This window comes from Antedon bifida, chromosome 3 (assembly GCF_963402885.1).
Source record: "Antedon bifida chromosome 3, ecAntBifi1.1, whole genome shotgun sequence".
NCBI classification, from domain to species: domain Eukaryota; kingdom Metazoa; phylum Echinodermata; class Crinoidea; order Comatulida; family Antedonidae; genus Antedon; species Antedon bifida.
In genome coordinates, this window is record NC_136228.1 from 2,159,196 (window position 1) to 2,179,718 (window position 20,523).

A 20,523-nucleotide genomic window follows, 5' to 3' on the forward strand; every position below is an offset into this window, starting at 1 on the left:
AGCGCGTAAAAATGATGTTATGTTAGTAATAATTGCACTCACCACCGTTTTACTGTCGAGCGGGTAAAAATCAAGCTGGTAATAAATATACTCGCCAACCCTTTTATCCCATTTAAATATATAATGAAAACACCATTACGGAAGTACCACACTTGGCAGAGGGAGATTTTGTATGCGCATGTGAAAATGGCACTACGTTTTATATACGTGCGTGCACACATTTTACGGCGCTTTAAACAGCGATTTGTACACCCGTGCGTAAAAATAGATATACGGTACGTGTTTGTATGCGCATAAAAATGGTACAAATTTTATATCCGAACCACCGGACGTGAAAATGGGACGGACCTTTGTGTATAAAAGTGGCTTCGTAAGCACGGTTGTTGCACGGGTGAACCTTTTCACTCTTCAGTGGCAAGGCCGCAGCGAGATGTTAAATACAGACAAGGCAAAGATGCTTTAAATATAATTATTAATAAAAAATATGATGATCTGTGCTGGGGAATTGGGGTTGGTGGTGAAAATTGAAAATTTCAGACGAGGCGAGCGCCTCATCTACCTCATGCTGGCTACGGCCCTGTGTGGTTTAACTTACAATGTTCTAACAATAATTATTACATCGATATTGACAATGGAAAATAGTACACTAAACGTATAGAAAACCGGTTTATATACTATACTATAGTAATGACAAAATAGTCAGAAGAAAAATATGAATTCAATATTTGAAAGTGGGCGGGACCGTTTCTGATTGGCTGGTGATATTTGACGCAAATTATCCAAGTACGGTAGTAGTAACAAATTCGGCACTAATGATTGTGATTCTAAAGAAATTGGATGGACTACTTTCAGCTGGTATTATCTGAGAGGAACACATCTTTTCTGCTACTTAGGAAGATGAATACTATGGGAAAGTTGTGAATATACAGAGCTGAAGTATTTTTAAATGTGACATTATGGGGTTCGGGAATGTGTCATTCAATTATTACGAGGGTGGTAATTATGTAGATTATGGAGAATATAGTATTAATAACCACACTATCAACCTACCACCGATGAAAGATTCATTTCCGGATGTCCATCCAGCGGTAAAAGTTCTCCTAGCGTCCGTCTATGTCTGTATGATGGTTATATCTGGCATTGGGAATCTGTTACTGTGCTGTGTGATTGCCGCCTATAGACGTATGCGAACGACTACAAACATCCTAATTGGCAACCTAGCTTGGTCTGACTTTTTAGTAGCTGTCATTTGCGTTCCGTTCAATTTTCACTACTACACGACGTCAGTGTGGCCTTACGGAGAGGAGATCTGCAAGCTGGTGAATTACGTGAAATCCGCGTCATTGTACGTGTCGACAAACTCACTGCTCGTAATGGCACTTGACCGGTAAGCCAATTAATTATAATAAACAAAATTGTATTTTTTAATAGTGTGTCAGAAAGGAAGAGTACAAAATCGACTTTTTAAAAATCTTTTTCTCATATGCGTTAGGACGCTCGCGTTCAATAACCGATAAGTTAATAAACGACGAGCCACATCCTACAATACTCGAAGGTCATTCTCCGGACGGTCAGAATGACTATTAGACTCGATAGCCGCGTAAGCTCGTGCGCGTCGTGAAAACGAAACGCAACTTATGAAATGTCCGCAATGTTTATTTTGTTATAAATGAGGCAATAACGTTCGTTACAATTTTCTTACGTTGCGCGTCTATTTCACAAATATTCGATCGGAATCGGTTTCCTGTCGAAACAACAAAATCGTAACAAAACTGGAATTGTTACGTCGACAGAAAACCGCGTGCTTGTCCAACTAAATGTAGAATCTGCTGTATCTATTCTGAGCTGGTTTCCGCTAATTTACACAGATGAGGTAACGGTAATAAAAATATAGAATCTATGTTATTCCTTATGACCATTTTACACAACGCGCGGTTTACGATGAGGATAGATACAGATTCTACCGACGTGGGACAAGCTACGCGGTTTTCCGCTTACCGTTACCGCCGCTTGTCCGTGTAAATTGGCCTTAACTTAACAGGACCTAGAAATCATCATTCATATATTATAGAAAAAAAAACTTTGTAATACACTTTTCTGTGAACGTGAACAAAATATTGAATAGAGTACCAGCACAGATCAATACAACAACAATTTTAATTGAAATAATATTATAAAAAAATATTTCGTTAAAATAAATTTAAATTAGTATCTACATACAACAACAAATAACGATTAATTCAATAGGAAATTGAATATTAAATGTTATAACTCATTACAATAGAATATTTAAATTATATCAACAACTTAAAATACATAAAGTGTGGCATCATCAACTAATATAAGTTCATATTAATAATTTGATAACGCCACAAGAACTGCGTACTAAAAAACATTTACGCGCGCGCCAAATGTTGTATGTGATGTCACCAATCATTAAGTGCCGGTATAGACTTGCCCCAAGTCTGTATTTATTGTCTTTTTTTTTATTTGTTTTTATTTCGACCGCGATTTTTGTCTGAAAATACACAGAGTCTGTATTTATTGTCTTTTTTTTATTTGTTTTTATTTCGACCGCGATTTTTGTCTGAAAATACAGTATCCAAACTCAAGTAATACACGTATGAAACGCCATATGTGCAAAAATATTTATATTATTACAAAACTCCGTCTGGAGCCCAGACTAGTGCCGGTACTGTAACACATTAAAAAAAAACCGAATGTTTCTACTCCCGCGCGCGTCTAATGTCTGTCGTCACCACAATGAGACGTTTTTAGTACGCGCGTCTAATGTTTCCTGAATAACATTAGGTGACGTCACTGTCACAATGAGAGACGTTAATATTCAACAACACAAAAAAACACACTTTTTAATAGTTACGCGCGCGTCTAAGTGTTGTGTCTAATGTCACAAATCATTAAATGAAGCTTTTTCTGATTAGAGAACGAAAACAGAAAAATTAAGTATTGCTGGCCTTTTCATCATCCTAGTAAACCGTTTGATCTATGAATAAATGGTGACATTAAAAACGATTTAAAATGGATGATGATGAGACAGCAATTCCAATACAAATGTTAAAAGAGGTGACAGATGACATTTTCTGGGTTAATCTCATTATTGCACTGTTTTATAATTACACTACCGTATCTAGGTTGAATGCAACTAATTACGGTTAGAACGCAGAAGTTGAACTTTACTTAGTTGGATTGTAGCGTTAATATTGCTTTTCATGAACTGATTAAGCTTTTCTATATCTATTTGTATCAAATACAGTTACTACTGATCACGTTAATCCTCTGCACGCGCTTCTTCTAATAGTGCGACCCCCCGTGATGACTATAGTTAATTTGTACACAAGAAATATAAACCGTACAGTATAATACATCCAAAGGCAAATTACTGAAAAATGACAATGCTGTGGGTATCTTCAGAGTGGCTGGATCTCAATGGAGATACAAAATAAAACAAGAAATTTTCTTACAAAAAACGCCGCTCGACATTTTAAAATTAATCATTGTTCTTTTGATTAATTTATGCTTAATTATTAAAAAGATGTCCTTTAATCGCAAAGATACATACAAATCACAGATAGTTCTTTAATTATGAATCACATGCCCATTTTTCACTAGTTAATTGTATACACAGCATTTGAAAGAAGACATGTGTATCTTTCCAACAATGTATTATTTGCCAACAAAAAAAATGGCATTTAAAATGGTCAATTTTGAACTTTAATGTGCTGTAGCCTGTTTGTCTGTGACCTCAACCTGAACTGTAGGCATGCAACTGAATACCCTCTAGAGAATTCAAGTTGGCACAAGTGGAAATTCTTCCACAATCTGTTGATTGGCGTCAACCAATCAAAGAGCAAGAATCCAAAATCGTTCAACCGTGAGCCCTCATAGACTCTTTTCCCATACGTTTTTTGGGTCCAGCAGCTGGGACCTATAAATTATAGTCGAGTATGCATTTTAGCAAAAACTTCAGTCTCTCAGTACTGAAACTGCTGCTTGCTTTATATCTGAATGAGTCATCTCTTGTGACGTAGCGGGCTAGAGCAGCAGCGTGATAAGCAAAAAGCTAAATTAAAACGATAAATTAAAACAGCCAGAAACAAAATTAGCAGAGCTATCGGGCAACCCTAGCCTTTCAGTTCAAGCGAGTGTGTACTCGAGTGTGAGTGTCAAAATTGACAGTCACAGTCATATATACAGTATATCAATAGGGTAGAAGTAGAACTCATGATTAAATGGTCAGGAGGGACATAAAGTGCCCCTTGGGTGTCCAGTCTGAGTTGTGTTAAAACATAAGTATATATTGCCCTTCGTTAGGGCTGTCTCCTGAATATGGCAATTTGATTGGTTGCGCTTTTTTTTGTTTGTCATCACAAAAAAAAGTAGATATAGAAATATTACTGCGCATGGGGCTTTCGATTCGTGATTCGCCCAATGAGTGTAGGAAACATAACACGGTAATCACCAAGTAATTTTACTTGAATAATACGCGTGTCTTATAATGTAAGTAGAAATATATTGATATGGTTTATAATGTATGACATTGGAATACAGTAAATTAAAGGGATTCAACAAAATGTCACATGAAGTCCCTGAATACAGTACAAATGTCGTAGTGTTAAAATATACTGTTTTATGTTTGTTTCACTGGAAAGTGGTCCTTTAATAAACACAGTACAATCCTATTAAAGGGACACTTTGGGATCAAACAAAGTGGTCCCTTAATAAACACAGTACAATCCTATTAAAGGGACACCTCGACATCCAACAAAGTGGTCCCTTAATAAACACAGTACAATCCTATTAAAGGGACACCTCGAGATCAAACAAAGTGGTCCCTTAATAAACACAGTACAATCCTATTAAAGGGACACCTCGACATCCAACAAAGTGGTCCCTTAATAAACACAGTACAATCCTATTAAAGGGACACCTCGACATCCAACAAAGTGGTCCCTTAATAAACACAGTACAATCCTATTAAAGGGACACTTTGGGATCAAACAAAGTGGTCCCTTAATAAACACAGTACAATCCTATTAAAGGGACACCTCGACATCCAACAAAGTGGTCCCTTAATAAACACAGTACAATCCTATTAAAGGGACACCTCGAGATCAAACAAAGTGGTCCCTTAATAAACACAGTACAATCCTATTAAAGGGACACCTCGACATCCAACAAAGTGGTCCCTTAATAAACACAGTACAATCCTATTAAAGGGACACCTCGAGATCAAACAAAGTGGTCCCTTAATAAACACAGTACAATCCTATTAAAGGGACACCTCGACATCCAACAAAGTGGTCCCTTAATAAACACAGTACAATCCTATTAAAGGGACACCTCGACATCCAACAAAGTGGTCCCTTAATAAACACAGTACAATCCTATTAAAGGGACACCTCGAGATCAAACAAAGTGGTCCCTTAATAAACACAGTACAATCCTATTAAAGGGACACCTCGACATCCAACAAAGTGGTCCCTTAATAAACACAGTACAATCCTATTAAAGGGACACCTCGAGATCAAACAAAGTGGTCCCTTAATAAATGTGTCATGTCAAAGGAGAGGTTCACTGTAATAAAGTGGTTATAAGAAAAATACAGGCAATATTGAAAAAATATAATTTCTAAAAAGGGAAACGAGGTGACTAGAAATCAACCTAATGGACCTACTTCGTGAGTGTAATAAAGTCGATTTTTAGTATTACATTACGTTACATCTTGCTTTAGTTTACTGAAATAACCTTTTTTTTAAATAGTAAATTGATTCTAACAGAAAACCGGGTATTGTATATACAAGTGATCGGCCTAGTTATCTAAAGGTGCATTCGCACAGGAATCCAATCCAAACTATTCGGAGGTCCAAATCGAAAAATAGAATACATTGTCAACCACATGATACTTATACAAGACCGTAAGAGTGCGTTCAGACAAAGCTAAAAATCACAACTTAGAGTAGCCGTCATATAACAATCGTAGAGTAAAGCATGTCTCTGTTTTAAAGGTACATTCACACCGGATACAATGTGCATAACACAATGATTACAAACATAGAATATACCTACATGTTACTAAAGGTACATTCACACCAGATCCAATGAGTGTAAAAATTAGAATACTAGATGAACAACAAAATTATAGAGGTACGCCTAAGTAACTACCGTACTAAAGGTGCATTGGCACCAGATCCAATAAGTATAGAATACTGGATCATTAACCATTGAGAAGGCGAACTTCTAAAGGTACATTCACACCGGGTCCAATACGTGTAGAATAGGACTTCCACCTCAATCATGTTTATAATTCATTCAATTCATGTATTTAATAGCAACTTTGTAGATCACTTTAGAATCTCTGGTTACGACGCTTTATATTATTATTTTCATATGTCTAAATTAAATTCAACCAATGTTTATAATTCATTCAATTCATGTATTTAATAGCAACTTTGTAGATCACTTTAGAATCCCTGGTTACGACGCTTTATATTATTATTTTCATATGTCTAAATTAAATTCAACCAATCACATTTCATGTTTACCTTGCTGTTTAAATGACAATAAATACTATCTATCGTATCGTATAACTGTTAAAGATACATTCACATCAGAATCCAACAGGTGTATAATACTGTATTAACCCTAAAGTTATCAGAACTCTTTCTAAAAATTGAATATATAAATATGTAATACGCAACGCAAGGACGTAACGCAAGCGAGTTGACCAATGACAAGCGACTGTTCAATTAATAATCCATCGCTTGTGATTGGTCAAATCACTTACGTTGCGTTACGTCCTTGCGTTGCGTCTCTAGTGGGAATCAAGCTTAACCTACAATAGAGTTGAATTCATTTTGAATCCAGCTGTTGAAACAAGTGTAACTGTTATTTGAATTCAGCTATACGTAGAAGCGATTAACACTTTATGGCCACACTATCATACAACTTATTAACGCATGGAACTCATGTTTGACGAGATAAATCACATTCGCATTAACTCTTTAAAAATATATAATCTACTTCAGATGCGTGATTATTTTCAAATCACATGAAAATAATAATAATGACACCTGATACATGCCAAAAGCCTGCGCCTAACGCGCGCTGTGTACACCCACCTTTTGACACATTTTTGCTTTTGTGATAAACACATTTGGAAAAAAGTAAGGCAATGTAAAACAATTTAAACCTATGATCTCTATGATACGAATTTGAGTGTTGCCTCATGATGCAAAACTAACCGTAATAGAAATTGCCATTTACGGATTATTATATAAATTTCATGACATTTATATTATCTTTTATTATTGTACGCAAATGTAATCCATCTCCTTTTTAAATTGCCACATGAGGAATAAATCACAGGTTTCATCTGTGGTTGCGACAGGATCAGTTCTCCGCCCCTTTAGCATGCACACACCAATCTGTTATCACCCACCCGCTAAAAGAATGCAGTCAATTTATTCAAAATACTTCTAACTTAATTGCAAACAAAATATTGTAAGTTAAAAGTATTGTTAAATCCCCCTATTGTGTCTATTGCCAATCCAAAAGTAACGCATGTACAAATATATTAACATGACGTCATAGGTCATAGGTCGTCAATATCGAAAGAACCCTATGAATAGCCTATAGTACTAGTCCTGATAATTATGATTACGAGAAAAATAATAGTTGTGGCAACAATGGTGATTATAACATACAATAATAGTTACAAATTACCAAAAAGTCATGGCCAATCACAGAGACAGGATAGAATTAATAAAAAATAATCACACAAATACACGATACATTAACCTTGTATTAAAACTCAAGAAGCACTTAACAAAAATCGCCTGATACGTGTGGAGTGTCACCCATGCTCTTATAACATAAAGTAGTTTTAACGAATTTAATAGAATTGAAAAAACGAAGAAATCAGTAACATTTAAATATAATCCGATTTCGTCGAGAGTTATCAATTGACAACTTGCATCATATTTTCTGAAATAATGTCGTCACGCAGAAAAATATCAAATTGGAAGAACAACATTAAAGCCGATTACTAAATAGATACATGTTTTGAGAAATAAGTTAAATTAAATCGGTTGCTTAGAGTCGACGCGGTTTTTATAACAACGAAGACGCGTAATAATAACACAATTAAAGGAGAATTAAACACAGGGATGATGAATCAATTATAAAAACAAGTTTATTCGTCGAATCTACTTTAGTACAGTTGTGTTGTGTTTTTTTTGCTCGCATGTCTCTAGTCTAGGTACGGTTGTTCTAGACCGTAAAAAAGTATACATTTTGGCACATATGGCGTTTCATACGTATAATACATGAGTTCGTATTTTTAGTACAGTTGCTTTGTGTTGTGTTTTTTTTGCTCGCATGTCTCTAGTCTAGGTGGTACGGTTCTAGACCGAAATTAGTAAAAAGTAAATATTTTGGCACATATGGCGTTTCATACGTATAATACATAAGTTCGTATTTTGAGTATTCAAACAAAAATTGAAACGCCGACTGGTGGAATAACATATCTCGGTATCTTTATTTCAATTTAAAAAAACAATTCACTAAGGCAAATAAAAATCCGTAGCAGCCAAAAAAGCTGGACTGAGGATTTTTTTACAAAAGGTCTTTTAATTAAAAACATCAAATCAAACAATTTCATGCAAATAATCTACAAAAAAAAGTGGGCTATTTTTTATATCTTGATGATGTGATAACGTAAAAAAGACAATAACAGACTGGGGGAATAAATATATTGATATTTTTAGCCCGCAGAGACTTGGGCCAAGTCTAACCATTACTTGCAGGTATGAAGGGCATTTTATTGGGAAGATAAAAATCGCCCTTCAAGTCATGCTTCTACAGAAAGATTTCCATCGAATGTTTTGCATAAATAAATCAGAAACTACGTTTCAGTATTCGTGTACTTGGCACAGAATTCATCATTGATTTTTTTAGAAAAAAATAGAAAATTGGATACTGTATATTTTTAAAGAGGAAAACTTAGGCCGGAAGGAAAACTTAAACAAAATACATTAATTTTTTTTATTAACGCATTAATCTCAATATGTCGATTTTTATTGTAAGATATTATAGACAAACCATGCGACTATGCGCATGTGCAGAGTTCTAATTATTGCGTCCTTTGGGTATTATTAGGCTTTTATAATAGACAGAATATAAAAATATCAAGTAAATTCAGTTATTTTACGGATGTTTTTATTATTTTAAAATCATAATTCAAACGAGAAAAATGTTCATAAATAACAGTTAATTTATATATAGTTCGCTTTACTTGCAGATATAACTAAAGGCCGGTTCATACGTACACGCGGCAGCGTCAAATTGAAGCGAGTCGCGCGAAGCTTGAAAAAGTTGCCCAGTGGTACAACTCAAGCGAATTCACCCGCGAAGCCGTCGCGAGCCCCGAATTCACCGCTTTGTTTACACTTAAATCGTTCGTTCGTTCAAAAGAATGGTTCGATTTGACGGTGACGTTTCACGTCTAAATTGTTCAGTGTGCACCGACCTCAAGACATGTTCTGGACTATTCTCTATTTATCGAATGTGATTAAACTCTTCAAAAAATAAATTTCCATTTTAAAGTGGACCAATAACGTTTCTTGAATTTCATTTGGACCAACATCTGTGTGCACCGGAGTGGGTTCACAACGAAGCCGGTCTATTTTTTCTCCTATCAGGTTAAGAATACATTATGAGAATGGCATAAATCAATTTCGTGACAACATTATCTATGATTTCTGCCTTAACTCAATAGGAAAAAAATGAATGCTGGCCGGATGAAAATCTGAATCGTGAAAATGGGTGTATGTTCATGATAGAACTGTTCACACATTTAGGGCCGAATCTGGTCTCAGTGTGAACGATAGCTTAAAATCTAAGTACGTTCACACACGTCTTTTCGACGACGCATTCAAAAAGAGAAAAACGTTTAACTAAGAGATAAGATAAACAAATACAGTAACATGACCCTGTTCCTGTGATTCTGTTTCCTATCTATTTAAATTGAACTATAAAAAATGTAATTTAATGAAAAAAATAAATTGCAGAAAGAAAACGTACCAATCCAATATCGAAGGCACAGTGAACAAATTACCAAGTAAACAGAAACGTTATCAAATCAGTTTAAATTTGATTTAGCTCAAGATTGTCGAACATAAAACTGAAAAAAAATTGTAATTTAATTTTTAAATACAAAAATATATAATACCGCGGAGAGGAATTTTCATCATTCAATTGAGGCAAAGTAGACGAAATCAAATTAAAAATCTAATCAGTGATCACTTTTGGAAAATAATCTTATCAACATAAGGGACATAACTCATCTTAAAGCTCTGTCTACTATCAAACCTTAGTATGTGACAAAAACAATGTGATGTACCCATGGACACGATGATGTCATATCACTACCATGTTTGGGCACATCACACTTTTATGTCAAACTAGTTTGATAGTATAGACTACTGAGCTCTAGAATAGATAGGCATACCTGGTTATAACAAAATATAAAGAGGTAAATATTCGCGTACGTTGAGTTTGGAAATTCTGTTATAATAAGGGCCCGTTAAATGCGCGTGTCATGAGTACGTTCAGGTTTAGTAATTTACACGGGTAAAGTTGGCTTCACGGACTAATTATCGCTAACTTTGGTGGGTAGGTCACTAACTTACCCGGGGAATTAACTAAACCCGAACGCTGGACGACAATATAATGTATAATATTTTACATAAAGTTCTAGAGGTTCTTGCAATTCGTAAGTTCACTACTATACTCATTTCTTAAAAAGTAATATAAACAGAGGATTTAGTATAAAATTGATATTTTTTTCCTAGACGTCATTTCTTAATAAAGTTTTACATACCTGACCGTGAACTAATCAACCGTGTCATAACCTTACAAGGCGCGTGAACGTGATAGATTAGAAAATGTTATCAGAAAATGACTGAATTAACTCAAGTTTTCTGAGCCTTTAACAACAAGTGAAAATGAACTCCTTTAATTTAATGCATTTAGGATTAAAAAACAGAAGACAGTCAATTAAGGTTCGCTTCCTTACGTGCTTTTGCTAAATGCTCGTATCAGACTGTTATTCTTCTTCACAGATAGCTGGCCTAGGCCTAACATTAATTGCATTTTTCATTTTTCGTCATCCCGTCCCACTTTTATTTATTTATTATAATAGCGACAATGTGTTGGTATTTATGACATTAATACGCATATCAAAATATTATATTTATAAAAAAAACCCAATTGCATTTTATACAAAATAATTGATATAATAAATTATATATATATAATAACATTATTATTAGAATAATATCAAATTATTATCGTTAGTTCGACGGTTACTATTACATGTTGCATATAAAAACTTTAATTAATTGTTGCTGTCAGGATCATGGTTAATATTCTTGAGCGCAACTTCAATTTATTTCTTTTAATCTTTGTGAATAATTTTTTTTCCATAATTGAAATTGAATAACTAATATTAGTATTCCGTTTGGTTGGTTAGGCGACAGCCGATGAATATATGTTATTATCGTTTTTTCACCCTTAGCTTAAGCCTAAAGGTCTTAATTTGAACTATTACGCATTTATAAACAAGGCTTGACTATGTTATAAAGAACTGCAACTTCTCAATGTTTTCTTTGCAATTACCCATAAGCGATCGTCACAAACAGTTAAACTGATTTCTGAAGCGCTTTAAATCAGACATAATATTGTCACTCGCGGATATAGATAAGAACCCCACCACCTGGAATAAGATGTTTGTTTATGCAAATTGAGAGTTAAACGTTTTTTTTTTACATCCATAGCAAATAGAATTTGAAGTTTCACTTAATTTTATGTAAACGTTAATTTTTTTCTTTGATAAATACTTAGTTTAAAGATGTATTGTCCCCCCAAAACATGAAAATGAAGATTGTAATTTTACCAATAATGACGTGATGAATCATTTGAACTTTTGTTGTACCTGCGTCTTTGCGTCTCGTCCAATGGAAACCAAGCATGTAAATTAAAATTGCTGTAGGCCAACATCAAACCCTTCTTTCTATTTCCAAGCTAGAAAATGCGTGAACTACCGTTGTCAAGGTAACATCTTCTTCCTCTTCCTCTGAGATCGTTTGAGGGAAATTGGACAACAGTGCCGACATCGATAGAAGCTGTAAGCCAGATAATCCTCTAGATGCACCATTGGGAAGAAGAAACATTGTCAAATGAATTCCCCGCAGACCAGTACTATAATAAAATGTATTCATAACACCATTTCACACTCTGAATTAATTAGTTAACATAATTACTATTACATAATAATATGCCTAAATCATTAATAAATATAGTATAGTCTGTTCATGGAAAACGGATCGAACGATATAATTTAACCGTTTAAATTACTTTTTAATATTCATAAACATATAAATATATATATGAAGAACTTAAACAAATATATATTTATATTCGTAATTTTACCTTTAAAGCGTGGTTCCCACTAGAACGCAACGCAGCGACGTATTGACGCAAAGTGCTGTATTGCGTAATCACAAGTGGGAACCGACGACGCAATAGTGCTGCAAACATCGCAGGTTTGATTTCACGCGGGCGGGGGCAAACACAATTATTAGAAGGGCATTTTCTTACGTTGCGTAGATTGCGTTACGTTGCGTCGCTAGTGTGAACCAAGCTTAAGGACCAGAGATTCCGAAATCGATTGAATGAATGAATAAATATAATACAATTTTAAAAATAGTGTACACCGATTTACGGAATCGAACGAAAAGCCATTCACACTGCTGCTGCGACAGCGACCACAATATTACAATCTACTTTTCCAAACTAGTTTGACAAAGTGTGAAGTGCCCAAATATAGTGATATGCCTAAATATGGTAGTGATATGACATCACCGTGTCCATTATTATGGGTATTGAAACTGCTCTTAAATTTGTAACATAAAGTTTAATAGTGTAGACAGATATTTAGTGTAGTTTGTGTAGTGATCGAGAATTTCATGTAAATGCATTTCTTGTTAGTTTTGTGTTGTGCAAATAATAATATAAAACAATAAATAAATAAAACATATTGAATTATAATAAGCAAATTGATACAACAGTTCTCTAAATAAATTGTCCAATTAGCATTAGCATTCATAAGTATTTGCGATCACATAGTAATAGTGACGATTTAAACGTCCCAAGGACACTTGATGAATTTAAATTACAGTTTAGCCTACATTATTTTGCAGGTACTTTCGATTATGATATATTCCATATTTGGGTTTAAATTGCATTTTTGAAATAAGTATCACTCGGAGCCTTCCATATATCACCGTTACGAATGTTACATTATACAATTTTATATATCTGGGTAAACTTATAATCAAATGTCAATACCCTGTGGCGGTGGAAAACATAATTATTGATACTTTAAAATCTAAAGGCAAGTTATATGACATATAAAATGACAAATATAAAAACTGAACGAATAAAAAAAGCATGAAACGATATTAATATTTTACTCGTTTTCAGATACCAATTATAAAAATATGGTTTACATATTATAATTTCCAAGGATTCATCGTTTTTTTCATAAATATAATATTATTCTTAATTTACTTTAGTCACGTGAGGCATTGTTGATGTTGACGCACTCGCGTAAATTATATTGATATATTAAATTAAGATATATAGCAATATTGTTAAATGTGGTGCAATGAAATAAGAATGGCTTTCAACTCAACTTGAACCATTTTAGATTTAATACTACGCTGTGTATGTCTTAATGTGTCCCTAAAGTATCGTTTTAATGTACTGTATTATCTTATTCTAAACATTTATCAAAGAAAAATCTAACTAAGATTGATTTTTAGTTAATTCTATACAAGCTCGGAACTAACGGATAGTTCAATTAAGATTTATGAGACCACAATAAAAAGCAAACATCTATTTTTACAATAACTAATCACTATAACAAAAGTTTGTGACAGGACGGAAGTGATTTGACCAATCACAATCAACCGATCATCTGAAATATCGCTTGTGATTGGTGGTCAAAATAATTGTGTTGCGTGTACGTCATTGCGTTGCGTAGTGGGATAGATTATATAGCTTTCGATTTGCGATGACATGACCTAGGACTTATATGTATACATAGCTAACAGTAGTAAAAATCATAAAGTCATAATCTCTGTCTACACTCTGTTAAAGTTTAAGTTACATTAACCAAGAGTGATGCATCAGTTACTTTGACGCTGTTTCCAGTGAACAAGCTATATGGTCACGATCAGTGATTACGAAACGTCTAAACACCTTTAACATTATTGATCACCATGAACCAAATTCCATGACCTAAAACGGATACTTAGTAAATTGCCTTGGTAAAATAAAGCTAGGGTTATAGCATTGATTTTATTAGCAATTGAATAAACATTTGCACTTGTTAATTAGGTCTACAATTAAATTAAAATGGACGCCGTTGTCTCTCAATTCAGAAATTGAAATCATTTTAGCTACATTGCTTTTCTATGGAATAGTATAGACCCAGATGTTTAAACTGTTAGGGCTATTTTCAGATAGTTGATAAAGTAACATATCATGTATGCCTATGTTGTTTACCACTTGGTTTGTATTTATCTAAATCAATTTATTTCGTTGATTTCAGGACAAAATGCTATGATCTTCAATTGACTGTCACAAAACTGTTTAATTAATATTAGTATAACACATCATTATAACATTTCAACTGGATGAGAATATAGGGCCTAGTTATCTCTATATCGTGATATTAGATTTTTTTTTAAATACCAAAATAATTATTGTAAATCACAGTTGGTCATAGACAGGTGCATCCCAGCGGGTTTAATGAATTGGCTTCAAATACAAATAACTGTACCGAGAGCCGGGAAATTTATAAACCTATATATTAGCCCAGGGCAACAGATCGGGTGACAACAGGCCGGGTAGCAACAGGTCGGGTGACAACAGGTCGGGTGACAACAGGTCCTTTCCAGGTCCAAATTCTTAATCAATTTCATTTACACTCAATGTTTGATACTATACGTACGTAGGTGCGGCGAGAGATCATTTTCGGTTACCACGTGAAGACTATTTTCATGGGTTGCCGTCACATCATGAATATTCATAGTCCCTCTATAGTTTCTGCCTTAACCTAATAGGGAAAAAAATAATACGGCCGGGTGGCAAATGGCCGAGTGGCAATTGGCCGTGTGGCAATTGGCCATGTGGAAATTGGCCGAGTGGCAAATGGTCGTGTGGAAATTGGCCGTGTGGAAATTGGCCGGGTGGCAATTGGCCGAGTGGCAATTGGCCGTGTGGCAATTGGCCGTGTGGCAATTGGCCGAGTGGAAATTGGCCGAGTGGCAATTGGCCGTGTGGCAAATGGTCGTGTGGCAAATGGCCGTGTGGAAATTGGCCGAGTGGCAATTGGCCGTGTGGCAATTGGCCGGGTGGAAATTGGCCGTGTGGCAAATGGTCGTGTGGCAAATGGCCGGATGGCAATTGGCCGGATGGCAAAAGGCCTAATGTGGCACCTCGCAGACTATAGAGCATAAATGCTATATATGCCAAAGAAAAGTGGCATTAATTGATTGAGTTTTTTGCAGATAACCTTTGAAATATTATGTACTTACTATACACAATGTTTATTAAATGTCTATTAAATCACAGTTACAAAGTAATCGATGGCCATCACTGAAGTCTTTAATGCTTATTACGTGATTATACCCACTGCGGCACAGAAACCTTATAAATACGACATTTTCAAACCATAATTCAAAATATGGCGATCCTTACGAAATACTATTACTGAAAGTCAATAAAAAAAAATACATTCAATTGAATTTAGACTGCTGAAAAATAATTTAAAAAAAACCCTTCAAATGAAGGTGCATCAATCTATATGATAAATAAATTAACCGTAGCTGAACTCGAGTCCTGATCCCTGAGGTTATAAAGGTGAAAATTAATTTTAAAACCCTAAATTAATTCAATTTAGATTCTGCGAGTGTTTTTATAATTCAAAAAGTTAATATAAAACACAAGGTCAAGGTACTTGAAAAGAGGTTATTTAGGTAAATATAATAATAATATAGAACTTTAAAAAAACACGAATCAGCATAAAATAATCTTACTTAACATTTGTCGATTTAAGCATTGAATGCCCTAATCTTTAACATTTTAGTTTACTAAGTTTATTACTATTAGAATAAATATTTATGTTGTAAAAACAATATCATGGTTTTAGTAATTTCATACTGAATGGTATCCTTCTGTTCTTGAATTAAATGTATTTACAGCGACTTGCTTGTCTTGCTCGTCTCAAATGTTTTTCCCCTCATATTCTGTAACCTTTGATTGGTTAAGTATGGTAAGCCTCGGGCTTTAGGCCGAACAACACTATAGTTGATTAAGATTAAAAGGACAACACTGGGTTGTCATAGATATTACAAAATATAACTGATTTGTCATCACGTTTGTATAAATTTCGATTTGTGATCGTTTGAGAATCCGCCAAAATGTTGTCGAGGAATCGAGTGAAGAAACACGTCCTAACCTCACCCGAGTAGACCTATCTAGTCCATGCTAGGCTATAGGCTAGGCTACTGATTATGTCTTTCGTAGGTCTAACATATGTAGAGCGTCGTAAAATAAGTATAGTATCTTCCTCAAACTGTGTATAGATTTGACAGCATGTACAATGTTAACGTCAGCAGGTCTAGGCTTAGTTTAGCTTCTGCTATAATTTCCTAGATCCTCTTTGAACATGGATGCATGTATTTGTACAATAAAGTTATCAAATCAAATTAATCCTATTTTTACAGGATAATTTAGCCCTCAATTTTACTAAAAAATCAACAAATTGAACAAAATCAAAAGGACGTTTGTTATGTACAGTAAGTAGGATTATTCGCCTCTAATGAAAACTAATAAAACATTACCACCACAACGAGAAAAAATAATCTCATCTTTTGATAATAATATTGATCAGATTAAAATACTTATTAATAATTCAACATTCTATAATTAATAATAACAACTTTTTAATGAAAACGATCAATTAATATTAATGTGTTAAACAGCCTGTTCTATTATTTAGTATACAGTAATAGCTTAAATACAATTCATGCATACTATACCACATGGCATTCAGCATCGTGACAGGAAAGCAATAATAATAGCTTATAATATAGTACTGTACCTCGAACGGTAGTCGGATCATGGAGGTATAACCTCCATGGTCGGATTGTAAGAATTGGGAAGATGGTGTGCATGTGCTGGAGGGGTTGGGAGATTTTTAGGATGAGACAATACTTTAAAAACACCAAGGCACCTTCCGAAACGCCCGGGGATATGCGTCCATTGTGACGTCACCTGTCCTTGAGGATGAGCATTTAAACGTGTGCACGTAACTTCCAGTGAAACACGATTACATTTACATGCATTTACATATACTTTAATTTAATGAATTTTACAACATAAACATCAGCTTATCTTAACAATATAATTATTATTATTATTATAAATAATTAAATTAATTTGGTTCTGCAATTGTTATGATATAATATTGCTGTTATTATATTACTGGTAGGCTTACATTTTATGTTATTATATAATAATATGAAAGACTATTATGTTATCAAAGGCTCGACTGTCAGACGCGCATACAGTACATAGATTGGGTATGTTAATTTCAGAAATAACATTGCTAAAAAAAGTAGCAGATCTACTGAAATGGCAACTTAGCAATAGTAAAGCGAAATATAGCTTCAGCAGTGACAAAAGCAGTGTTAATGAAGTGAGGAATAGCTTATTTTAAGCTTAAGCAAAATATAAGTGTTATAAAAGGTTATGAAGTAATTACATGCTTAATTTGGGAAAATTAGCTAAAAATATGGATTCTATACATTCAACTTTTTTGTGCTTAAACCAATAATGCACATTATTGGTGCCTAGTGGGTTTCATACAGAGTTTTGACTTAATATTAGTAAAAAGATAAATATTTTGGCACATATGGCGTTTCATCCGTATACTACTTGAGCTTTCAGACAAAAATTGAAACGTCGTGGCCGTGGACTAACATAAAAATGTCTACTTGATGCCATCTCACCCAAATTGTCACGAGAACCAATAATGATGTTTTAGGGACAAAGAAAAAAAAAGCCCACAGAAAATTAATCATAATAAAAAAGAGACTTCAAATGTGCATAAAATATTCAACGAAATACCATGCCAAGCACAAAAGCAATCAAACGATCGATATACCGACAGACCAGGACAAAACAGCACACACCAATGAATTAAAAAAATGAATAAATAAAAATAATAAAAAAGTAAGGAAATAAAAAAAAAAACACTATAACAACCACCCACGTACCTCCAGTCAACACCGACAGACCGTTCAACAACCGTTCAACAACTAAACTAACCGTTCAACAACTAAAGTAACCAATCAACAACCAAAAAAAAAAATTAACAACTAATCTAAAACTAAACTAAACCAACAAATTAACAGCTAAACTAACCGTTCAACAACCAAACAATTGATAACCATTTATTCTGTCTGAAGTCTAATCAAATGACATCACGAAGAGCAATAATATCGCGACGATACAGCAAATGTTTATTGTTCTCACTTATTATGACATCATTTGATTGGACCTTTAAAACTATTATTTTCGTCGTTCAAAACAGCAGTATAAATGGTTATTCTGTAGTTCTTAAATGAAAACTGTCCCAAATGCATGTTTATCTATTCTCGTCCGTAATTTAAACGGCACTCGACAGAATAATAACTTTATATAAACTTTTCGATCGACGTATTCTTAAACGTTAACGTTGTCTTTTTTTTCCCTCAGGTATGTAATCATTATGAATCCGCTGAGACCGCGCATGACACGCCTGTGTACTATCATCATCATTTCTTTCGTTTGGATATTCTCATTCTGCCTGGCAATACCAACATTAATAAATACAGACATTTTAAAAATTCACAAAGATGACGGAACGATTAAACAGTGTTTAATAGATTGGAAAAACGGACATCACTTACGCAACTACACGTTAACATTAATAATAATTGCTTTTATTATACCTATGATTATAATGACTGCCGTGTATTCTCGAATCGCTGTTAAACTATGGTTCAGGAACATCCCAGGCAATCAGTGTACTGCTCAGCAGGCTGCAGCCTCCGAACAGTCGAAAAAACGAAGTGTGCGCATGCTCATTATACTGGTGGTAACATTTGCCGTCTGCTATGGACCATATTACAGTTACATTTTTTGTCGTGACGTCATGCTCCTGTTTAATAATACGGATATTTTGGTATATTACGCCTTTTACACTGTGGAATGCTTAGCAATGAGTAATTGTATAATTGATACAATCACATACGTTATTATGAATCCAAACTTTAGGAAACATGCTCGTATGCTTTTGGCAGCGATATTTCCGAAATATTTCAGCAAGCCGTCTATAATGAGCGTACAAGGTATGCAGCTGACGCGTCGCGCAACAACCTCCAGTTGCGTTGGACGCGTCGCCACCACTGGCGGGAACAACAGTCAACGAACGCCACGTAGTTCTTTTACGTACCAACCTGTTTCGAGACTCGAAAGAACGTCAGCTATTTTGATCGTTAAAGAAGATGCAGATTCAACTTGAAGTTTAAAAAAAAAGGGAAGAAGAGCTGATCTATACATCATGGTAATAATCCATGATTCAAGATGAATTTATTTGTTATTGAGTTTAGATATTGATAGGTTCAGGTGTTCCTACTTGGAACTATAAACAACTTTTAAGATTTTATGTCTACATTTTGTGCAATATAGATAGGCCTACCGACATAAAACGACACAAACATAATTGTTAAGTATATTTTTAAAAATAATAATAATTCATTACTTTTGGTTTCATTTCAAAATGTTATTAGTAAAATATGTCCTGGTTCGCTATGTTAAACTTATACAAAGCTCTATAATTACTTCCAGTGGTTACCTACTGTTGTTCAATGTGGGCACCATTTGAGAAGTCTCATATTATTACTAGAAAGTATAGGCCTACAAAGGAAGGCAACAAGGATAGTGATGCTTAGAAGGGAAGGTTCTTGGGACATATCTTATTTTTATAGATTGAAAGTGCTAGAAATATTATCTATTGAAGACTTGTTCAAATTAATTACATAGACATTTATTAGGATTTAAGGTGTTGAAAGGGTTACATCCTCATTCTTTCAATTAGCATATTAAAACTAGTGAAAGGTGTACGGGTAGGCTTTTACGTTGGAATTCGTAAGGCAATACTTTGTTTCCTTTCCTATGGGAGCACATACCAAATGACATAACACACACAATACAATATTTAAGGCTGCTCCAACAAAACACATTATTTCATGTTATGTAGAGTTTATGTGTATTACAATTGTTTAATTTTAATTAAGGTTACATTTTACTGTTTGTATTGTTATGGAG

General features: G+C 34.2%; 1 protein-coding gene across 1 annotated transcript; it reads left to right on the plus strand.

The window, feature by feature from the left end:
* The first annotated feature begins 1,045 nt into the window (after positions 1–1,045).
* LOC144837486 (prokineticin receptor 1-like) lies at positions 1,046–19,720 on the plus strand. The gene is made up of 2 exons (XM_078692623.1): positions 1,046–1,387; positions 18,910–19,720. Exons 1-2 carry the CDS (start codon positions 1,056–1,058, stop codon positions 19,715–19,717), a joined length of 1,140 nt encoding a protein of 379 aa, XP_078548749.1. The 5' UTR covers positions 1,046–1,055; the 3' UTR covers positions 19,718–19,720.
* Positions 19,721–20,523: the final 803 nt, after the last annotated feature.